The 21,279-nt window shown below is 51.7% G+C and overlaps 1 protein-coding gene across 8 annotated transcripts in view; it reads right to left on the bottom strand.

Moving 5' to 3' along the window:
* CAMK2B (calcium/calmodulin dependent protein kinase II beta) overlaps positions 1 to 20,872 on the bottom strand; it is a 95,754-nt gene extending 74,882 nt beyond the window's left edge. For 2 of the 8 annotated variants that reach the window (XM_084798539.1, XM_084798540.1), the window contains exon 1: positions 20,646 to 20,853. In XM_084798539.1, coding sequence (XP_084654665.1) covers positions 20,646 to 20,710 — 65 coding nt within the window. In that variant the 5' untranslated portion in view covers positions 20,711 to 20,853. Of the gene's footprint in view, positions 1 to 20,645 lie in introns of all 8 variants that reach the window. The other 6 variants (XM_084798537.1, XM_084798536.1, XM_084798535.1 and 3 more) reach the window with 6 other exon arrangements.
* Between the last annotated feature and the right edge of the window lie 407 nt (positions 20,873 to 21,279).

Here is a 21,279-nt window from a genome sequence, read left to right as displayed (position 1 = left end):
GCCAGCCTGGTCTACAAAAGCTAGTCCAGGACAGCCAAGGCTACACAGAGAAATCCTGTCTCGAAAAAACGAAAACAAAAATATCTTCTTTGTTTTTAGACAGTAGTTCCGGCTGCCTTGGAACTTGCTATGTAAACCAGGCAGGCATTGAGAACTCATAGAGCTCCACAAGTCTCTGTCTCCCAAGTGCTGGGATTAAAAACCTGTGCTCTCCCCCACACATTTGGCAAGATCTTATGTCTTTAAACAAACAAACAAACAAACAGAAACATAATATGGACTACAAACCTGAAGGTAACACGCAAAACCCCAAAGAGTAACATAAAAGAAAATCGAGGTGACACTGTGCTGACAATGACTCGACTAACACCAAAAGCGATGGGAAGATGGACTTAAAATTCAAAACTTCTGTCATGAGAAGGACCCGAAAACAATGCCTGCAAAACGCCTATCTGGTAAAGGACTGGCTTCCACAACGTGCAAAGAAACTTTAAAAGCAAACAACACAAAAAGGAAAATCAAGCAAATGAACCAAACAGCTACCTGACTGAGGGTTTTGCAGATGGGAAATTGATGTTTTAAAGGACACTCAACATCCGTCATCATGGAACTGTAAACTAAAACAGCAAAGAGCACAATATACCGCCTGAGTACCGCCTGAGACTACGGATATCTGGAACCCTGGCATCTGGTGCCGTGAAATGCTCGCTGGTGGTGGGCGGAGCCATAGGAACGCTCACTGGTGGTGGGCGGAGCGATGGGAAATGCTCACTGGTGGTGGGCGGAGCCATAGGACGGCTCACAGGTGGTGGGCGGAGCGATGGGATCGCTCACTGGTGGTGGGCAGGCTGGCCCTGACACTGAGAAGGACAGTTTGTTGGTTTCCTACAAAATTAAACCTTCCTGGCCACCTGAGCCAGCAATTACACTTCCTAGGATGTACTCTAATTGTTCATAAACATATAGATCCTGAACACAGATGCTGGAAGCAGCTCTAGTCAAAATGCCAAAGCTTAGAAGCCACCAAGATTGAGCACTTCTATAAGGGACATAATACATAAATGGCGGTTTGTACAGACAATGGAATGTTAGCTAAACACAAATAAGCATCAAGTCATGGAAAGACACTGAGGAGCCTGATGTGGGCACCAAGTGAAAGAACTCTGTCTGAAAGGCTAGACCCTGTGTAGTTCCCATGCCCGACTTCGGGAAAAGGACACCGGGATGTTAAAGTTAAATGTTGCCAAGGTTTAGGAGAGGGGGAAAGGGATGACTAGGGAGAGCCCAGAGGACACTTGGGGCAGTGACATTATATGCTACGACAATGGTGGATAAGTGTCGTTACACAGTTGCCCAAACCTAAATAACGCACAAGGTGACTTCTGATGTTAACTGTGAACTTTAGTTTAAAATGATGTAGGAGAGGGTGCAGAGGTGGCTCAGCGGCTAAGGGCATATACAGCTCTTACAGCGCTGGACTAGCATTTGGTTCCCAGAGAGCATCCACGGTCAGGGGCTCCCTACATCCTGTAACCCCAATTCCAGGGACCAGTCCTCTTCTGGTCTCCTCAGACACTGCACACACGTGGTGCTTACACACACCACACACACACACACACAGAACCCACATATACATAAAATAAAAACAGATGAGCCTGTTTTTAAAATTAGAAGGGTACAGGGTGGGCAGATGTGATGAGAATGTGGGGTCCCCTCGTAGGCTCTGTGTTTGACCACTCGGTCCCCCGGTGATGGCTGTCAAAGCTTCACGAGTCACCTGTGAGACTTCAGGGTGTGGAATTTGAGGGGGTCTGCTCTGTTTCCTGACTGTGGATGTGACGTGACCAACTGCCTCCGTTGCTGCTGCCATGCCACCCTGGCGTGGTAGGCTTTCCCCTTAAACCGGGAACCAAAATAAACCATTTTGTAAGTTTCTTGTCGGTGTGTGGTCAGGGCAGTGAGGGGAGTTACTGATACAGAGGTTGGGGAGGGACAGATGGTGCTTTCTGTCCCTGTAAGCATGAAACCACTCTAAAAATGAAGCTCGTTTAATAAAACAGAACAGAACAGCAGCACCGACAACGAAACCTTTCCATTTTCTTTTCTGGGCCGGAAGTAGAACTTGGGAGAAGATAGGAAAAGTCTGGGTTAGCCTGGGCTACATAGTAAGAACCTACCTCAAAAAGGAAATTATAAAGAGACAAAAGTATATTTCTTTGATATCAAGACAGAAGATTAAAAAAAAAAAACCCCCACTGCAGAGAACTGCCAGCCATAGAATGGCACTGATGCACTGGCCGTGCCAGCAAACGGCAGCGCTTGAGTGACAAGGACCCATGCGGCATCACATGATACTTCAGGGTCCTGGGGGACAGAGTGTGACAAAACATGCCATACACTGTCAGAATTCGGGTGAAGTCTTGACTGTGACACCCCTACCACACACACCCTCCTCTGCAGAAGGAGAGTGCAGACGGCGGTGGGGGGGGGGGTTGGGAGGAGGGGGAGGGTAAAGGGAGAAAGGAGAGAATGGCAGTGGGGTGGGGGCTCGGGGGGTGGGGGGGGGGAAGGAGGATGAGAGCCAAGGGCAGCAGTGGCACTCAGTATTGGAGTCTCAGTATTGTTAGCACTCTCTGGCTCTAGGGACAGGCCCTCGGCCTCAGTCAGCCACATCTCTGACATTCCTTAACTGCCCACATCAAGAGGCCTTTAGGCACATCCAAGGGCTGACCCCCCCCCCCCGCCCCCAGGCTTTAGTGCACAGAGGCCTATAGCCTGGGCTGTGACCCTCATCCCCGGGATTGCTGAGCCTGTGCTGGGCAAGGTAGCTTATCAGCAAGCACATAGGACCTGGAAGACTGACAGAAGCGGACTCTCATTTCATTTCTTGGTGTTACAAACACAGACCTCAGCTTAGTTTTTGTACACTGCCTGCTGTTTTCTTATTGACTTGCAGGTGTTCTTTATATGAGGGAGCCCGCCTCTCTCTTCAACTCCAATGCCGTGTGAACCTACCATGCTCTCGGTGACATAGAAAGTGCTTGAGAGAGACAGTGTGGAGCACATTTTTTCTTTCCCCAAAGCCTTAAGGTGGGCACTTCGAAGACAGAGATGTATCTTCACTATGCAGCAGTGGCCCTGTCAGGGGATGCTGGCACTTGATTGTCACAGACCAGGTATCACCCTCGGCTCTGACCTTAGACATGGCAAGGAGCATCAGGAGCCAGCAGGCCCAAGGGAACAGCCTTGAGAGGAGGGCTAGGACATCCACCACTCCATGTGCTGTGGCCCAAGTCCCTGGTGCCTCAGAGCTCATGTCCTCAGCACCTGGCCCTGCCCCTGCCCTGCTAGGGCTGCTGACATCACGTCTCCTTCTCAGGCTCATCCTCCAATGCCCACCATCAGGAATCCTCTGTCCTACCTCTTTGTTGAGATGTGTAGGGGGAGGACAAGGTCACCCCATGTTGCTTAGAGAGGACAAAGATGAGAAGGAGACTACAAAGAAAGGGTCGTGAGGGGCCCAGATATGGCCTGCATCACATGGTTCAGTTCCAATCCTGTGCAGAAAACCCAGGTGACCTCAGACACCCCGAGTGTCCATATGATATCTACAGAAGGCACTTCGCCTAGCAACAGGCCTGAACACTCTCTCAGCACTCCTTTCTGTGAGGCCAGGGGCTGAATGGCCATCTGCCCCCGGGCATCTGTCCTTGCTGCCTGCCAGGCTGGGCAAGGCCGGAAAGGTGCATCAGGCCCAGAGGACACTGAGCTTTCGATGGTCCTCTGCAAAGGGTGGCTTGTATCCTTGGCTCAGAGCCCGTCTGCTTTGTATGCCAGGCACCCACTACAACCACAAGGTCCTCAAAGGGCCACCTTAACACCAGGCGTTGTCCCAAAGAGCAGGCAGGCACAAGACCAGCTCAGAAAAAGGGGTCTTACTACAACCAGCTGGGGGTCTTCCTTTGAGAAGGCTGCCCAGATGGAGGAGGGCTCTCAGGTCAAGATCACTCTGCTGGCCCGGCAGGGGCAGCTTTAAGATCATTGAGCTAAGACAGTCCAGAACCTAAGCTCTAAGGATCTAGGAGCTGCGCTGCGCATCCCCAGGGCCTGTCTTGGCTGTTTGAGCCCTGGCTCCATTGTAGAAGTTAGAGTGCAGACAGGGGTCAGGACAAGGATGGTGACACATCATACTGTACGGGACGACTGCCTGGCCCTGCTTGACAACTCCAGTCTCCTGTCTGTGGCCTCACAGCATGCCAGCAGGAAGGGGTCACCTTGGGCTGATAGCCGGTGACATTGAGGCATCTGGTGAGCATTTGAATGTGTGCCAATGAGGAAAAAACTGTCCCAAATTGCGAGCTGATGGAGAAGCAGCCCAGGCCTCCCACCTAAGGCCACTGTCAGCAGCCACACCACCTTCAAAGGCATCACTCCAGTGCCTGTCACATCCTCCTGGCAGAGGCAGCTAGTCACTGTGCCCGGGAAGGGACAGTGGGGAAGTCACCATGCAGAGACAAGAATTGCATCAAACCCCAGAGGGTCTGAAATTACCTTCGAATAGGGCGGCAGCCAAGGCCGCGTTGGCTCGTGGGGGACAGACAAGGAGGAGACATGGCATGCCTAGTCTGGGGAGGGACTAGCCACTACCCTTAGAACACACAGCTTCGCATCACAGGGGCTGCAACAACCCCACCGTGTGCGTCAACTCCAGCATTCTCCTCTGCAAGGAGGACGTCATTTAAAGTTTCTCAGGACTGGGGGCCGGGCAGTGGTGGCGCACGCCTTTAATCCCAGCACTTGGGAGGCAGAGGCAGGTGGATCTCCATGAGTTCGAGGCCAGCCTGGTCTATAGAGGGAGTTCCAGGACAGCCAGAGCTATTATACAGAGAAACAAACAAACAAAAAAGTTTCTCAGGACTGGGGATCTGTTACAGTTCAGGCCAATCTTATTTTACCCATCTTGTTTTCTTCTTAAGGAATCTACACTACACACAGATCTGTGCCCACATCGATTGCAAGGTACCACCAGCCTGCCCTGCAGGAAAGCTCAGCAAAAAGTCTCCTCTGCAAGAACTGGGTTTCCACAGGAATAACAGAGGGGACAGAGGGACGCTGTGCTCTTGGTTTGCGGGTGGGAGACTGACTGAAACCCACAGATGACGCAGGGCAGCCCGAGGCCTTGCAGTTCATAACACCCGGGCAGCAGAAGGGAGCAAACATCGTGACTATACAAATGTCCTCCACACACTGACACTCAAAGCTGTATCGCTCACCCGGTGGGTGAAACCCAGGTGTCCACTGATGGGTGAACGGATGCATGAAACGTGTCCAGTCAGGCAGCAGGGCAGACCCAGGAGGGAGGGTCCTACATGTGCTCCCACATGCGTGACGCCGGCAGACACAGTGCTGAATGGGATGACAAGGTGTGTACTCCCGTCTCTGTGAAATACTAAGGAGATTAACATCGGAGGCAGAGGGTAGATTGGAGGTTGCTGGGACTGGTGGAGGGCAGGGAGTTAGTGGCGGTGTGTGTGTGTGTGTGTGTGTGTGTGAAAAAGCACTGTAAGCAATGATTGTTATACTGTAGGGAGAGTTGTTGATGCCGCTGAACTGTAATTGTGAGCAATCTAGATGCTAAGTTGTATGTATATTTTAACACACACACACACATTCCAATGGTGTATGTGGCTATGTCTCTGGAAATCTTTAAGAAATAATGAAATCGAGCTGGAGGGACAGCTCAGAGGCTAAGATCACTGACTGCTCTTCCAGAGGACTCGGCTTTGATTCCCAGCTCCACGCTGCAGCTCACAGCCCTCTGTAACTCCACTCCTGGGGGATCCAGTGACTTCTCTGGCTCTTTCGGGGACTGCACACAAGTAGTGCACAGACACATATGCAGGAAAAACACATACACATAGAATAAAAATTAAAATGTAAAAAAAAATCAATAAAATTAAAAATTTTAAAAAAAACATGAAATAAGGTAACACTTGAAACACAATTTTAAAAGGTTCTGTTTTGGTTGTGTGATGGAAACTCACACATCAAAAATGCACTCTACCACTGAGCTACATCCCCAGCTCTTAAAGTATGGGTCTAAAAAGAGCCCATGCAATACTGTGTGACCAACCTAACCTTAGCCTCTGGTGACAAATACTAAGCACCTGAGGGGGAAATATATAATGGATCCAGGCGGTAAATAGTGAACTAAAAGCTATGGGGCAGGGGTTGGGATATTTTTTGTCCTTGAAACGGGCAGAGCAGCAGTTCCCACCCTCTCCAGCCCTAGCACCTTGGAGGGCACCCTGCCACAGAGAGAGAAAGAGGTCCACCCAATAAGCCAAGCTGTCCATCATGTCTGCCACTGGCGAAGACAAATGCCGATTGGGGTAAAAATAAAACGAACCTGAGCCCGCAGATGTATTTGTGTGTCGGGGGGGAGGCATAAAATCATGGATCTGGACAAGACTTTTGGATGAAGGTTATTTTCCCTCAGTCCCTGGGGGCTATAATGACAACGTGATGAGGAGGGAAGGGAAGGAAACAGAAGGCCCAAAAGCTGAGCCACATTAGTTTCTGAGGTCACATGGGAGCAGGTTTATATCCAGCCCTTGGTAGCCTTATGACACCACATTCTCACTGACGGCAGGGCATGCGGCCCATGGCAACCCACCTCACATCCTGTCAGCCGGCCAGGACCCTTAAAGGCAGCCAGTGCTCATTGGCTCTGGTCTACATTTCATTGGTCCTTAGTTGCCTTTCAGGGCAGCCACATATGTGTCCTGGGGGGCCACCACAGAGGGGGAGGCCCACCACAGATGGGGAGGCCCACCACAGAGGAACTGCTTTCTGTGGACCAAGCTCCAAGAAAGAAAAGTGGATACAGATGGGGTTACAAGGACACCGAGTACCAGTTCATGCTGGGGCCGTAGATGAGACCATACTACCAAAGAAGGAAAATGAGATGAAGCCGCAGAAGCAAACGATGGAAAGCCAGGGGACTCAGTAGATCCCTAGAAGTAGAACCTTCTAGAAGGGCACCTCCAGTAGGGGATGGAACAGGGCAGGCTCAGCTCACTCCTCTCCTGTCTCTGGAAGGCACAGGTGTAGCCTGGGCCTTTCGTATTCAGCTAGAGCGTCTGCAGCTCCTGGCTTTGCCCTGAGCGGCCTCCACATCCCACATGCTTCTCACCCAGTGGGAACCCGACTCTGCCATGCCTCAGGCCGGAGCCCCAGTCTGAGCTCACACTAGGCAGGGGCCCAAGGAACGGCTAAGTTTAGAGACACAGTCACCAGGCACCTGCCAGATGCTCTGGGGGAAAACAGTGCTTCTCACTGAGTGGTCAGTGAAGGCTTCACACAGAAGCTGGCTCAACGGAGCTGCTGCAACAGAACCGGCCCTTCTGCACCTACCCTTCTGGAAAGTCTGCACAACAAGGGAGGCCCCGGGGCATCTTGGGATATAAGTCACGTGACAGCCCACCCAGCGGCTTGTAATATATTCACATAGGCGGGCATCCATTCATGACCTAAGTTCTATATCTCTCATCGCTCCAAGCTCTACACTGTGGCAGGCACCCCCCCATCCTCTCTCCCCACTGCAACCAGTAGCATGTGACCCAGAGCCAGTGAGCACTGGTTTCCTCTCAGGACCCTGACAGGGTAGCCAGATGGGAGGCGGGTCTTGTGTCCACTGTGTGTAAAGGGTGCGTGTGCACAGAGGAAAACTGTGCATTCCCTAAGGTGCCATCTATTTTTTTTTTCCCTTCTGAGTCAGAGTCTTTCTTTGGCATGGAGCTCACCATGTAGGTAAGGCTGGCCAGTGAGCCCTAGAGAGCCACCCATCTCTGCCAAGCTGTGTGGTTTTTAAAAAACCATGGGCTCTGGGGATAGAACTGTTCCTCATCCTTGCAAAGCAAGCCTGTTGCATCAACTGAGCTGTCTCCCTGGCCCACTCCGGCCATTTTTTAAAAGTTGGGTTGTTTATTTTGCTGCTAGGTAGGGGAGTTCTTAAGAACCCTGAACACACACGCACACACTTCCAGGCACATGATTTTCAAATCAGTCTTCCCACCCAATCAGCTGTCTTCTCCCTCGTTCAGACCCTTTGAGGCACAGAAGTTTTTAATGTTGGTGAAGTCTAATACATCTGTTTTTCTTTCGTTGCTTATACATTGGTGCCTAACTGAAGGCCACGCAGACTTACTGTGTCACCTCCAAGCACGCCGTGGCTTTATCTCCTACACTTAAACCTATGATCCGTCTTGAGATGCATTTGCATAAGGCCAGTTTCAACTTCATGCTTTTGCATGTGGACACTGTCTGATTTTGTTCACTTGTTTTGAAACGCCGTCTTGGTAAATGAATCCTGGGCCCAGGAGCCTCCTGCCTCAGCCTTGTCAGTGGCAGGACGTAAAGACATGTCCTACCACAATGACCCACTTGTCCCATCGTGGAAGGAGCCGGTGTTCTCTCCCTCACTGAATTGTCTGGGTAACCCTGTCCAGCATCCGCTGGCGGGCTGGAAGGTAGCTCAGAGGCTGAGCACTTGACTCACATTCATAAGGTCCTGTTGTTCAAGTGGCAGCATCACCAAAACAAACAAACAAACAAACAAAAAGGCAGAGCACGAAGATTCAGATTTGCCCCAGGCATTCAATTCTGATCCACCAGTCTGATATTATATTTCCGCCAGCACAGTAAGGTCTGATTGCTCTTATCTGCGTACTTTTGAAACCGAGATAATGAATCCTGCACGATTATTATTATTATTATTATTATTATTATTATTATTATTATTATTATTATTATTATTTTCTTTTATAAGATTAATAATATTAATCTTATATTAATCTAATATTAAAGATAATAGCTTTCGCTATTCTGGACCCCTGAAATTTCCGTGTGAATTTTAGGACAAATTTGTCAAGTTTGGTAGAAGAAGGACCCTAGAATCTCTTAGGTATTACATTGAAAGTACAGTCAAGGTGGGCGTGGTGGCGCACCCCCTTTATTCCCAACACCCGGGGAGGCAGAGGCAGGTGGATTTCTTTGCGTTCAAGCCCAGTCTACACAGTGAGTTCCAGGACAACCAGGGTTACATAGTGAGACCCTGTCTCGAAACAAAGCAAAACAAAAGCACATGAGACACTGTAGTTCAATTTGGACCATCTTTCTGTGGCTGGAATCTGAAACGTCCCCCATCCCCTGCCTCCTCCGCAAAGGCCCCTGGAAAGGCTTGGGGGTGGCTGACAGGCTTAGGAAGTGATGGGTTCTGAGGATCTAACTCCTCAATGCATTCAACCTCGATGGACTCAAAATCTGAACACATCCCTGGAAGGGGACGAAAGCTATTGCAGGGCCCTAGCTGGAGGAAGTAGTCACAGCACGGTGGGGGGCATTTCCATCTCTTCCACCCACACCCTGCCTCCTGTCTGCACTGAAGTAAAGCCCTTTACTGCCGCCCATGCTCCCCACCATGACACTCTGCCTCACCATGCCTGAGCCCAGAAGCAACTAGGCCAGCGGCCAAGGACTGCAATCCTCTGAGGCGCTGAGCCCGGTCGTCTCCCATAAACCAGCCTCCTCTTGTTTCAGGAATGGAAAGGTGGCGACATAGCTCTTAATAGTCGTAAGCCTGCTAACCCATGACCAGGAGGTGCCCTTTCATTTATTTTGGTCTTCACATTCTTCCAACGGTGGTTTGTGGTTTTCAATGTACAAATTTCTTCCCTTCTTTTGTAATTTTTTTTGTGTGTGTGGTAGTGGGACTTGAACCCAGGGCCTTAGGCACAACTGACCTTATCCCCAACTCCTCTTTTGTAAAACGTATCACTTTAGATATTATTGTACATGATGGAACTGTTTTCCTAACTCTTATTTTGGGACTGGACATTGCTAGTGTGGTAAAATGCAATGGATTTTTTGTGTCAGTATCCTGAAATTACCTGGGTCTTTTTCTCTAACAGTTTTTAATGCATTTCTTGGAATTTTGTACAAGATCACATATATCAACTGCAAATAGTTTTAACTACTCTTTTCCAGTTTGATTGATTTTCTTTTCTTACCCAAATATCCCTGGCAAGAACCTCATCACTGTGATCACGGTGCTCTCAGCCGGGCATGGTGGCGCACGCCTTTAATCTCAGCACTCGGGAGGCAGGGGCAGGTGGAACCCTATGAGTTGGAGGCCAGCCAGGTCTACAAAGTGAGACTAGGACAGCCAAGTCTACACAGAGAAACCCTATTTCAAAAAAAAAAATGGCGATGTCACAGTGGCTTTTCATAAATGCCTTCTGTGGAGTTAAAGATGTTCCCTTCTACCCCAGTTTGCAAAGTGCCTGTCATGCAAGCATAAGGACCCGAGTTCAGATCCCAGGCACCCACTTAAAAGCTGGGCAGGGTTGTGTGTGAATAACCCTAGCTCTGAGATGGAGGAGGGAGAGCAGTGGAGACAGGTGGAATACGAGAACTCATTGGCCAGCCAGTCTAGCAAATGGGTGAACACAAGAAGAAGGCAATGCTAGTGACCTCTGACCCCAACATGTATGTGAATCTATATAACACACACACACACTTTTAAGTAGCTAATACAAATGCTTTTCTGCTCCTGTGGGATGGTCAGAGTGTTTCTTTGCTTATTCTATCAACACTATCTAGTAGAGAGACTTCTTTCTGAATGTTAAAGCAGTGTTTGCTATTTCTGGGATGGATAAATCCTACTTGTATAGTCTGTTCATGCATTGGTGTGTTGGTGTTATTAGTTTTGTTTAGGATGTTGCATTTGTATTTTATAAAGGATACTCATCTGTAGTTGCCTTTTAATATTAGGGACCTGGTATCATTGTTGATGTTGTGAAATGAACTGAGAAGCCAACCACAGCTCTGTTACACTCTATTCTGATTTTCTATTTTGCCTTGAGCCAGTGGTTTGTGTCTTTATAAGAGTCTGTCGACTTCACCTAGGTTACCTAACCTTTGGCATACATCTGCTCATAATATTTCTGTGTAATCCCTTCTGTTGGAATGGTAGTAATGTCGCCTCTGTCCTTCCAGATCCAATTAGAGACTATTATTACTTTTTTCTTTGTCCTACTAACCTTTTTATAGGTGCACCCTTTCCTCCTACTTAATGCTCCTGTGCTCCCAGAAGTGCCCATCACTGTGGCCCTAGCAGGTGCCCATCACTGTGGCCCAAGCAGGTGCCCATCACTGTGGCCCTAGCAGGTACCCATCACTCACTGTGGCCCTAGCAGGTGCCCATCACTGTGGCCCTAGCAGGTGCCCATCACTGTGGCCCTAGCAGGTGCCCATCACTGTGGCACTAACAGGTGCCCATCACTGTGGCCCAAGCAGGTGCCCATCACTGTGGCCCTAGCAGGTGCCCATCACTGTGGCCCTAGCAGGTGCCCATCACTGTGGCCCTAGCAGGTGCCCATCACTGTGGCCCTAGCAGGTACCCATCACTGTGGCACTAACAGGTGCCCATCACTGTGGCCCAAGCAGGTGCCCATCACTGTGGCCCTAGCAGGTGCCCATCACTGTGGCCCTAGCAGGTGCCCATCACTGTGGCACTAGCAGGTGCCCATCACTGTGGCCCAAGCAGGTGTCCATCACTGTGGTGCTAGAAGGTGCCCATCACTTGTGGCACTAGCAAGTGTCCACCACTGTAGCCCTAGCAGGTGCCCATCACTGTGGCCCAAGCAGGTGCCCATCACTGTGGCCCTAGCAGGTACCCATCACTGTGGCCCTAGCAGGTGCCCATCACTGTGGTGCTAGAAGGTGCCCATCACTGTGGCCCAAGCAGGTGCCCATCACTGTGGCCCTAGCAGGTGCCCATCACTGTGGCCCTAGCAGGTGCCCATCACTGTGGCACTAGCAGGTGCCCATCACTGTGGCCCAAGCAGGTGTCCATCACTGTGGTGCTAGAAGGTGCCCATCACTTGTGGCACTAGCAAGTGTCCACCACTGTAGCCCTAGCAGGTGCCCATCACTGTGGCCCAAGCAGGTGCCCATCACTTGTTACCCTAGCAGGTGCCTATCACTGTGGCCCTAGCAGGTGCTCATCACTCTGGCACTAACAGGTGCCCATCACTGTGGAACTAGCAGGTGCCCATCACTGTGGCCCAAGCAGGTGCCCATCACTTGTTACCCTAGCAGGTGCCCATTACTGTGGCCCTAGCAGGTGCTCATCACTCTGGCACTAACAGGTGCCCATCACTGTGGAACTAGCAGGTGCCCATCACTTGTTACCCTAGCAGGTGCCCATCACTGTGGTGCTAGAAGGTGCCCATCACTTGTGGCACTAGCAAGTTTCCACCACTGTAGCCCTAGCAGGTGCCCATCACTGTGGCCCAATCAGGTGTCCATCACTGTGGCCCAAGCAGATACCCATCACTGTGGAACTAGCAGGTGCCCATCACTTGTCACCCTAGCAGGTGCCTATCACTGTGGTGCTAGAAGGTGCTCATCACTTGTGGCACTAGCAGGTGCCCATCACTTGTCGCCCTAGCAGGTGCCCATCACTTGTTACCCTAGCAGGTGTCCATCACTGTGGCCCAAGCAGGTGCCCATCACTTGTCGCCCTAGCAGGTGGTTTGTTTAGCTCTTCTGTCCTTTACCTGTGTGTGTCTCCCTGCTAGCACGAGGCAGGCATCCTTGACTACTTTGCTCGCTATTATTTCCCAAGTAGCCAGAAGAATCCTGGCAGATGGTGAATGTGCAATCGGATTTGTACAATGAATGAACAAGCCTATGGGGGCAGAAATCAGGAGCAGACTGTAACCACTACCCTCTAAACAAACAAACAACCCTCCGGCCTGACAACCACTGCCACCAAGTTAACACCAGAGCCTGGGGCTGGGGCTGGCCCCAGCCGACACATGTCGTGAGTACACAATACATAGCCACCAGTCACAGTACAAAAACGAATGCAAAATATGTAATACATTTTAATTGGATACATGTTGTAATATATTTGAGAATATATGTTAGATACATTATTAAAATTCATTTACTATTTCTCTCTTTATTTTTATAAGTACTAGAAAAATTTAAATCACACTTATGGCTTCCGTTTGTGACCACATTTCCTTTCTCCTAGACCAGCATTTCTCAGCCTGTGGGTTGCGACCCCTTTGGGTGTCAAATGACCCTTTCACGGGGATTGCCTAAGACCCTTGGAAATATCAGGTTTTACATTATGATTCATAATAGTAGAAAATTGCAGTTACGAAATATCAACAACAATTACTTTATGGTTGGGGGGGGTCACCACGACATGAGGAACTGTATTAAAGGGTCGCAGCGTTAGGAAGGTTGAGAACCACTGCTCGAGACAGTGCTGTTCTAGGCAACATATACAGAGCAGGGAGTCATGTCATTGTGAATTAATAAAAAACAAAATAAAATTCCAAATGCAGTTAGTGAGGTTGTCAAAGAACCAAGGGGACGCAGGTAAGGTCATCAGAGCCACCTGGGAGATTTTCAAACCTCTGGCCTTTCTCCCTCGTGTCTCAAGAGGTGGGCTGGTGTGAGCCTTAAACACCGCCAACCGTGGAGAGACACGGCCCTGGTCATCTTCTTCAGCAGAACTTGCTTGCACTATACGCCCCACCCTAACTCCCCTAACCAATGACCTGGATCAAACTCTGCAGACTCTGAGCATAAAAGTACCATAATGTGCAAGAAATAATAGGATGTATTCCATTTCAAAATAGCGGAAGGATGTAAATCCCCCAGAGGCTGGCCCATGAAGGCTGGAAGGCCATGGATGCGCCTCTCCAAGTGGCACCATTAGCAGACAACGTAGGTGAGCCAAATGGGTACCCCAGAGGACCCTCGCCTGCCTGGAATAGGAGATTGTGTTGTGGCGCTGGGAAATAGTGACCGCAGTAAGACTTGAGTGGCCCAGGCCATTGCTGAGCCACTACTGAACACCTACTGTAGGCAAGGTGTGGTTCTAAGCCATTGGGTATACGGGCTCCCGGCTGCAAAAGGCACTGTCAGTGCACGTCAGCACACCACAACACCTGGCATCTCCTCAAGACAAGAAACCGCCTTTCCCTTCCGGTCCTGCTGCTCACAAAACAGGAGGACGACGTCTGAGGGACTCAAACTACACCAAGTGCCACTGTGGGCCCTGATCTCCCCTATAACACAATCTTAAATCATTGCCTGGCTCTTGCCAATCCGTTCTAGAATTCAACAAAAACGTGTATCTGGTTTGACAGTGAGTCGTAATTTTATTTTAGGATCATTATGCCAATGGTGAAGCATCCTGGCCAGGAGCAGCTGAGCCCTGATCAAGTTTGTGACTAACCCAGGCGACAAAAGCCATCCCTAGTGGAGACAGCTGGCAACACCACTTCTGACAGGAGAAGACGTTTTTTTGTTGTCAATAAATCCAGATTTTCATATGAATAAAAAATACACTTGTATGTACTGTGCCCATATGATCATGCGCGAAAAAACCAAGTCGATACATAATGCATTTTGTCTCTCCACTTACAAAGTGACTTCAGCCTTAAATGGTGGTGCTGGGTGTGGTGGCTCAAGCCTGTACGTTCAGTGTTCAGGAGGAGGTGGAGACAGGGGGATCAAGGGTTCGAGACCAGCTGCAGCTCAAGGCCAGTGTGGGCTACCTGAGTCCTCGTTTCAAGAAGAGAGGAACAAATCAGATGCTTTTCAAGGAACAAATCAGGTTTCTTTTGTTTCATTTTTGCAAAAAGTGGGGTTAGTTTTAGATATATATTAAGAATTTCCAGAAAGGCCACACATCTCGCTTAGACCAGGAGGAACAAGTCGAAGGAGGTTCTCCTGGGGACAGGAGCTGCCCTTGAATCTCAACTCAGTCCTTCCTACTAAATTAACTTGCTGGATTCCAGGGTGGCTCATGTCTTAATCACCCTGCCTCCCACTTGTGGGAAGTCTCAGAAAGAAAGAAAAAAAAAATACAGGAATACATCCTTTGGTTCTTTCAAGGGAGACCTGAGACTCCATCTCACTTAGTACCAGTGACCTTGACTTTGACAAACATCCACAAGGGCATTTTGCCCACCAGAGCCCAAAGCTGCATTGAGCACACAGCCCTTCCTTCGTCACTGTCCCATCCTCCTAACGACCAGCCAGGTTCTGACTTCAAATGCAGAGTCCTTTCATTCTGCATCGCATATGAGAGAACCGGTGCCAAACGTTGGGTTTTAAACGGTAGCTAACGGATGTGCGCCCATCTCTCTTCTAAAGAGGCGCAGCTCGTGCGCATCAGAAAGACTTTGTAACGCGAGGGGGATCTGGAGATGGCTCAGTCAGTGAAGCACTTGCCACGCAAGACCTGAGTTCGGTGCCCCAGCCCCCACGTAAAAAACTCAGGTTTGCTCATATGCACCTTAATCCCAATGCTGCAGGTGGGCGGGGGGGGGGGGGGGCGGCGGGGGAGAGAAAGAGAGAGAGAGAGACAAGAGGGTCCCTGAGGCTTCATAGTTTATCCCTGGCAAGAGACCCAGTCTCAAAAAATAGGGTGTCCGGAGGAGAGTGCCTGAGGCAGACACCTGACTTCTGGTCTCTGTGTGTTTCTTCACACAGTTGAACATGGGGCCAGGAGGCTGGCTTCCTGACACTGAGGAGTTATTGTTGTACAGAAGTGTCAGGGTAAAGAAATGGTAGAGGCACGTGATGGCAAGCCTGCCTGTTTTCAAACACGTGATATAGCTACATGTATGTATATGATATGACATGTACTACAGCTGTTCATACACACATACCTTACACTGACAGTCATGGTTCTTGGGGGGGGGGCGTTGTGTGTGTGAAAGAAAAGGGTCACATTTTACTGCATGTGACTCTGTGTTACTTTATTTTTTTTAAAAATAACTAGACGATATTAGCCTAGTTTGTTTAATGAATAAAATAAAATGTTAAGTCTTGCTGGTCTCAAATGGGGTCAGAGTGTGTTTGTCAAGGAGAAGTGATTAAAAAAGAAGTGACATTTCGTGAAGGAAATGTGGACATGGCCCTGAGTGTGCAAATGCACAAAGATGATGTGACAAGCCGCTGGTCGGAGGACAGGCATGGTCCTCAGCAGCCTGAGGTCTGAGGAGACCACGAGGTAGCCAGGAGCGAGCGATAACACTTCCACAAAAGAGAACAGAGGTGCTTCATCGGCTTCAACAAGCAGGACCGGATTCCAGAACAGACTCCCGGATGGAAACTATGGCCTTTACTAAGAGGTGGAGCTTTCCTGTGGCCCTCGAGTAGCTCCCCTCTAAACCAGAAACGACCACAGTGCCTGCTCCACAGAGACAGCGTGTTAACATAATAGACACCACTGAAGTGCTGTCTACCACTAGCAACTGTCACCAGATCAGAGTCCAGCAGCAGGCATGCAGATGTATTCTTAGCTCCCAGCAAAGTAGGTTATGGTATAAAAATACCATTAAATAGTAACTAAACTAGCGTCACCTTAATGCGCATCTTGCCAGCAAAGCCAGCATGTGAGATTTCTTTTTAAATTACCCTATATTAGAGAATCAAGACCAGGGCTCATTCTGGAAAGCGAGCCACCAGGCAAAGGCCAGAGGTCCACTTACCCCTTCCCCTCGAATGATGTGAGGCCCACTCTGGCCAAGCCCTGAGACGCAGGCCCCAGGCAGGGGTCCCAGGCCCTGCTTTCATGAAAGCAAGTAGTCCAGGCCCAGGAGGCACAAGACAATACAGAACAGTGTAGGCACTGCAGGTAGGGACAAGCAGATGGAGGAAAGCCCTAGCAAAGGCCCTGAGGCAGAAAGAGCCTGCGGTCCTCCAGAGCAGGAGGGAGGAAGCAAATACATCAGCAAGAACAAGGTTCCTCCTCTACCCAAGCCCAGGAAAAGCTAGAGTCCAAAACTGGCCTGCTCTGAATGTCCTAAGTGTATTAACTACCCAGCAGGTCGCCCACCAGTTCAGAGCGGGCCAATCAGAAGAATCGCCAACAGCTGACAACAATGGCGTTGACCCCAGAGAGCGGCCAGCATGCATGCACCCCCAGTCTGCTCTGAATGCTGACTGGGGATAGGACTTGACTCCATCGAGTCAAGGGCACATTAAGGTCAGTTCTGGGCCTTTGGGGGGCACCAAGAATGGTGGAGTGTCTCTGAGCTGAAGGCCAAGGGTGGTCTCCCTAACCCAAGCTTGGCAAGGTAGTAAGTGACCATAGATGCTGGCTATAAAAATACCATTAAATAGGAGCTAAGCTATAGGCAAGGCTCCCGTGTCCTCTCCCCAAAGTACAAGTGTCCATAAACCGTCAAATTATATCCAAAACTTATAGAAGTACTTTTTCCCTAGGGAGACCACCTATATTTTAATAAGACAAGACTCTCTAAAACCGGAAACTTCACGTGCGTTAATCCAGAATTTGGGATCACTTTCTACCCATTATCGTGTTGTATCCGCCAAAAGGCAGGGTCGGTGCGTCAGGCTCATAGTCAGTGGAAGTGGGCACAGCAGGGCACTGGAGAGCCTCACCAGGAACCTTCCCACTGGGGACAAACACCAAAGTAACTCTCACCCTTGCACCGGCAAACATGCGCAACGGCGTTGGTCATGTGACGAGAGACAAGGGACAGGAGGCAGCCTAGATTTCCGTGAGGAGCGGAGCGGATGACACGTGGTGCTCATACCAGGGTCGCCACGTGGCAGCCATGGCCACTGCCCGTCAGTGCCACATATGTCAGCAAGACTGAGAACACAAGCTCTGGCTGAGAACACAAGCTCTGGGTTGTTTTTTTTTACAAAGTTGTAAGAAAACTCAGAAGGATCAGAGTGTTGACAGGGACCCTTGTAGCCATGCAAACGCAGGGAAGAATGGGAGTGCTTGCACCCAGGCAGAAGAAAATGGGTCATTTAATATTTATTTTTAATACGTTACTTGTTGTGATTTTAAGACAGGATTTAAAGACGAAATGAATAATTTTTAGTTCTGGGTGGAAGAGACCCTAATGGTTATCAACCCTGGGGTTTCAGAGTTTTTAAAAGCACATCCAATAAGAAAAAAATGTAACCCACACCAAAAGGCCGGTCCATGTGGACTGAAGGCTTCCCCACTTTGCACTGTGCTTGCTTCTGGGACCCTGGGTTCATGGTGTATCTGGGACCCAGCATAGGAACCCCCAGGCAAGAACTAGCTGCAAAGAAAGACACACACTGAGGTGCCTTGTGGGCCAGGCCCCAGAGAGCCATTCCCCTCTGCCAGCCCACCTGCTGCCCAGGCCTGAGGAAGGAGAGCCAGGAAGGGAGGGGAAAGCCCAGAGCTGCCACCAGACAACCAAGAGCAGCTGTGGGCCCCGGGAGCAGCCCTTGGGCCAAGCAGGGGACTCAGCATCTCCTGACAGGATGCCAGGGACTACAGCTTTAAATAAACTTGGATGTGTCTACCTGGGGCTCTGAAACAGCACCAACTGTGCCGCAGGCAGGCTCGGTCAACAACTAGCCAACATGGCTACTGAGGGCGGATGGGCTGCTGGGAGGGGTTCAGGGGTGGGGGGAGGGGGTGAGTTCCCACAGCTTATCCTGAGGGAACCATCGCCTTCATCCCTCTCCTTGTCCATCCCTGGAGCCTGACACCAAGCAGTCTCCAGAAAGGTATGCTGAGCTGAGCTGACAACTCCTGACTAGAGTGGCCCCTCCACAAGGGACTTGGGGTCTCACTCTGGCACCCTTGTACCCTCTCCATGGTTGGGTGAGTGCTCACTCTTTTGTACCTAGGGAGGAGCTGCTAGTGTCAGTCGGTCCTCACCTGTGTCTACTGCAAATGTCGCCCTTCAGCCCCCACTCCCCACCTTAATTCTGCTGCTCCGCACAGGAGGGCTCACACCGAGGTCGGGAAGCTGACCTAGGTGATCTGTGGACTGCCTAGAAGATACCAAGAGGCCCAGGATAGCGATATAGGGTCCTGGGCACACAGGAGGAGGTGAAGAGAAGGTTCCCGAGGAAGGAGAGACTTCCCACTGCTCTGTTTTGACTGCTGCCACCTGCCCCCAGCAACACAGGACACAGGCTATGGAGGAGATGCATAACTGGCTCAGAAAAGCTCTCTTCAAAAGGATTCAGAAGGTCTGAGAGCTGAAGGGCTGCCCCACCCCCACCCCCACCCCCACCCCCACCCCCATCACCTCAAGGCCGCCTCAGCCCCACCTGAGGACTTTCAGCCCATCACCTCTTCCTCACTGGCCTACTGGAAGCTTCTTCAAATGACTGCAAGTATAATGAGACAAAGCTCTGAAGAAAGGGTACCAGGTTCTCTAGTCTGGGATGGCTGTCCAGTTCCACCCAGCCTTGTTTCTTGCCATCCAGCATAGGCTTCCTCCTGTCACTCCACTTGGCTCCTCAACATCCCCCCCCCCCCCGCCCCTCAAGGCCTGACCCAAATCCTCTTGGCACGTGCAGGAAGAAGTGGGGAATGCACACACCCCCACACTCCTCCAGCTGGGCACTCCACAGTTATCAATGATCAGCGTCCCTCGCCCACCACAAGCTTTCAGACGCTTTTTTAGTAAAGTGGGGGGGGGGGAGGAAGGGATTTGCGGCTGGATGTGTAAGAGGAAATCTCGCCAGCGCCCCCACAGCACAAGAAGGATGGGGGAGGGGAGGATTTAGGAAGGAGGTCCCATCTCTGGAGTCATGCAGCCAGCACCTAAGGATGCTCCTGCAGTCACCTTAAATCACAGAGGGAAGCCCCAGGCCCCTGAGGCGCCTTGCTGTTTCTGCGACCCTAGGGACAAAACCAGGTCTGAGCGCTCTAAAACACAGCTTCATGCCCATATTGCTTGTGCTGCGGACCAGCGTCTTGGCGCCAGGGCACCTGTTCCCCACGAGGCCCTACCCGAAATACGCCTTCATAGTCCCTCCCTCAGCCCTCCCACCACAGGAGGGGGAAAAAAAAAAAGGTCCAGAAGCCAGTCTGTCTGCCTCGATGACCCTGAAATCAGAGGCCCAACTGGTTCCCTGCCTCACTCTCTCATCCCCCCACCCCCACCCCATGGCCTGATCTTGGCTCCCTGACCTCGTCCACCCCCTCCAAATTCTTGTTTCCAGAAGAATCTAGGGGAAAATCCTCCAGAACTCAGATTCCCCAAGGGACCCAAGGCAGAAGCTGCTCCCACGCTGCTCCCCCAGAGCAGATGGGGCCACGCGAGGAGCAGGCGCGGAGCGGGTCCGCCACCGCTGTCGCCCGCCTCTCGGGTGGGGGCGAGGACAGCGTGCCCACATCGGGGACGATCCCCTGGGGCCATGGCCGACCCCTTGGGCACTCTAGGCCTGGCAGCCGCCCCCGCGTGCCGCTCTTCTCTGACCTCCCCGCCGCCAAATGCGTCACGTCTGCCCGGCGCTCGGGGGACACCTGCTGCCGCCCCCGCCGCGCCGAGTCCAGATTCCCGAGTCTCGGTCCCCGCCAAGCTATGGCACCCATCAGGGCCGTACACGCTGCGGTGGGGCAGCGGGGCCCAGAATCCGAGGCTCAGGGGTCAGGGCTGCACGGGGCAGTGCGCTTGGGCCCGCAGCTCGAAGGAGCCGGGGGCGCGCGGGGCCGCAGTGCGCGCGGAGCGGGCGGCGATGGGGTCCCCGCTCCCCGGGGTCTGCGGACAGCCCACGCGCGCCGAGGTTCTTACTTGCCAATATCCTCGTATAGCTGGTATTCGTCGGTGAAACGGGTGCAGGTCACCGTGGTGGCCATGGCGGTGGCGATCGGGCTCGGCGTGCGCTCGGCTGCGCTCGGGCGGCGGCGACTCCGGCTCCCGCTCGCGGGCACGGCGGCGACACGGGCGCGGGCGCGGGAGACACCTCGGCTCGCGGCGCCGGGCGGGGGCCGGGCTGGGCTGCGCCGGGCGGCGAGCGCACGCGAGATCTGCTCGCTCTGTCCCCGCCAGGAGCGCGCCGCACACCTACGCGCACAGAGGCGCGGGCGCCGCTGTCGCCGCCGCGCCCGCCCCGCCCGCCGCCCCTTGCACGCGCCTCACTCGCACCCTACACCCGCACACACACCGCACCCGCGCCTTGTACCTGCACTAGCGCCGGCTCCTGCACGCGCAGTGCGCCCGCACCCTAACCCGCACCGCGGCTCCACTCGCACACACGTCGCGTCCGTGCAGGCACCCGCACTGCGCCCGCACCATGCAATCCCACCCGTGCCCGCGCCCTGTCCCAGTACTTGGGCTGCACCATGCGGTGCCCACGCACTGCGTCTGACCCTCTAAGCCCGTGCCCTGCACAGACAAGCCACTGGGCCGGCTCTTCCGCTGCCGC

The sequence above is a fragment of the Acomys minous genome, assembly GCF_964271855.1.
Source record: "Acomys minous genome assembly, chromosome: 10".
Classification (NCBI taxonomy): domain Eukaryota; kingdom Metazoa; phylum Chordata; class Mammalia; order Rodentia; family Muridae; genus Acomys; species Acomys minous.
This window is presented reverse-complemented; position numbering and strand designations above follow the sequence as displayed.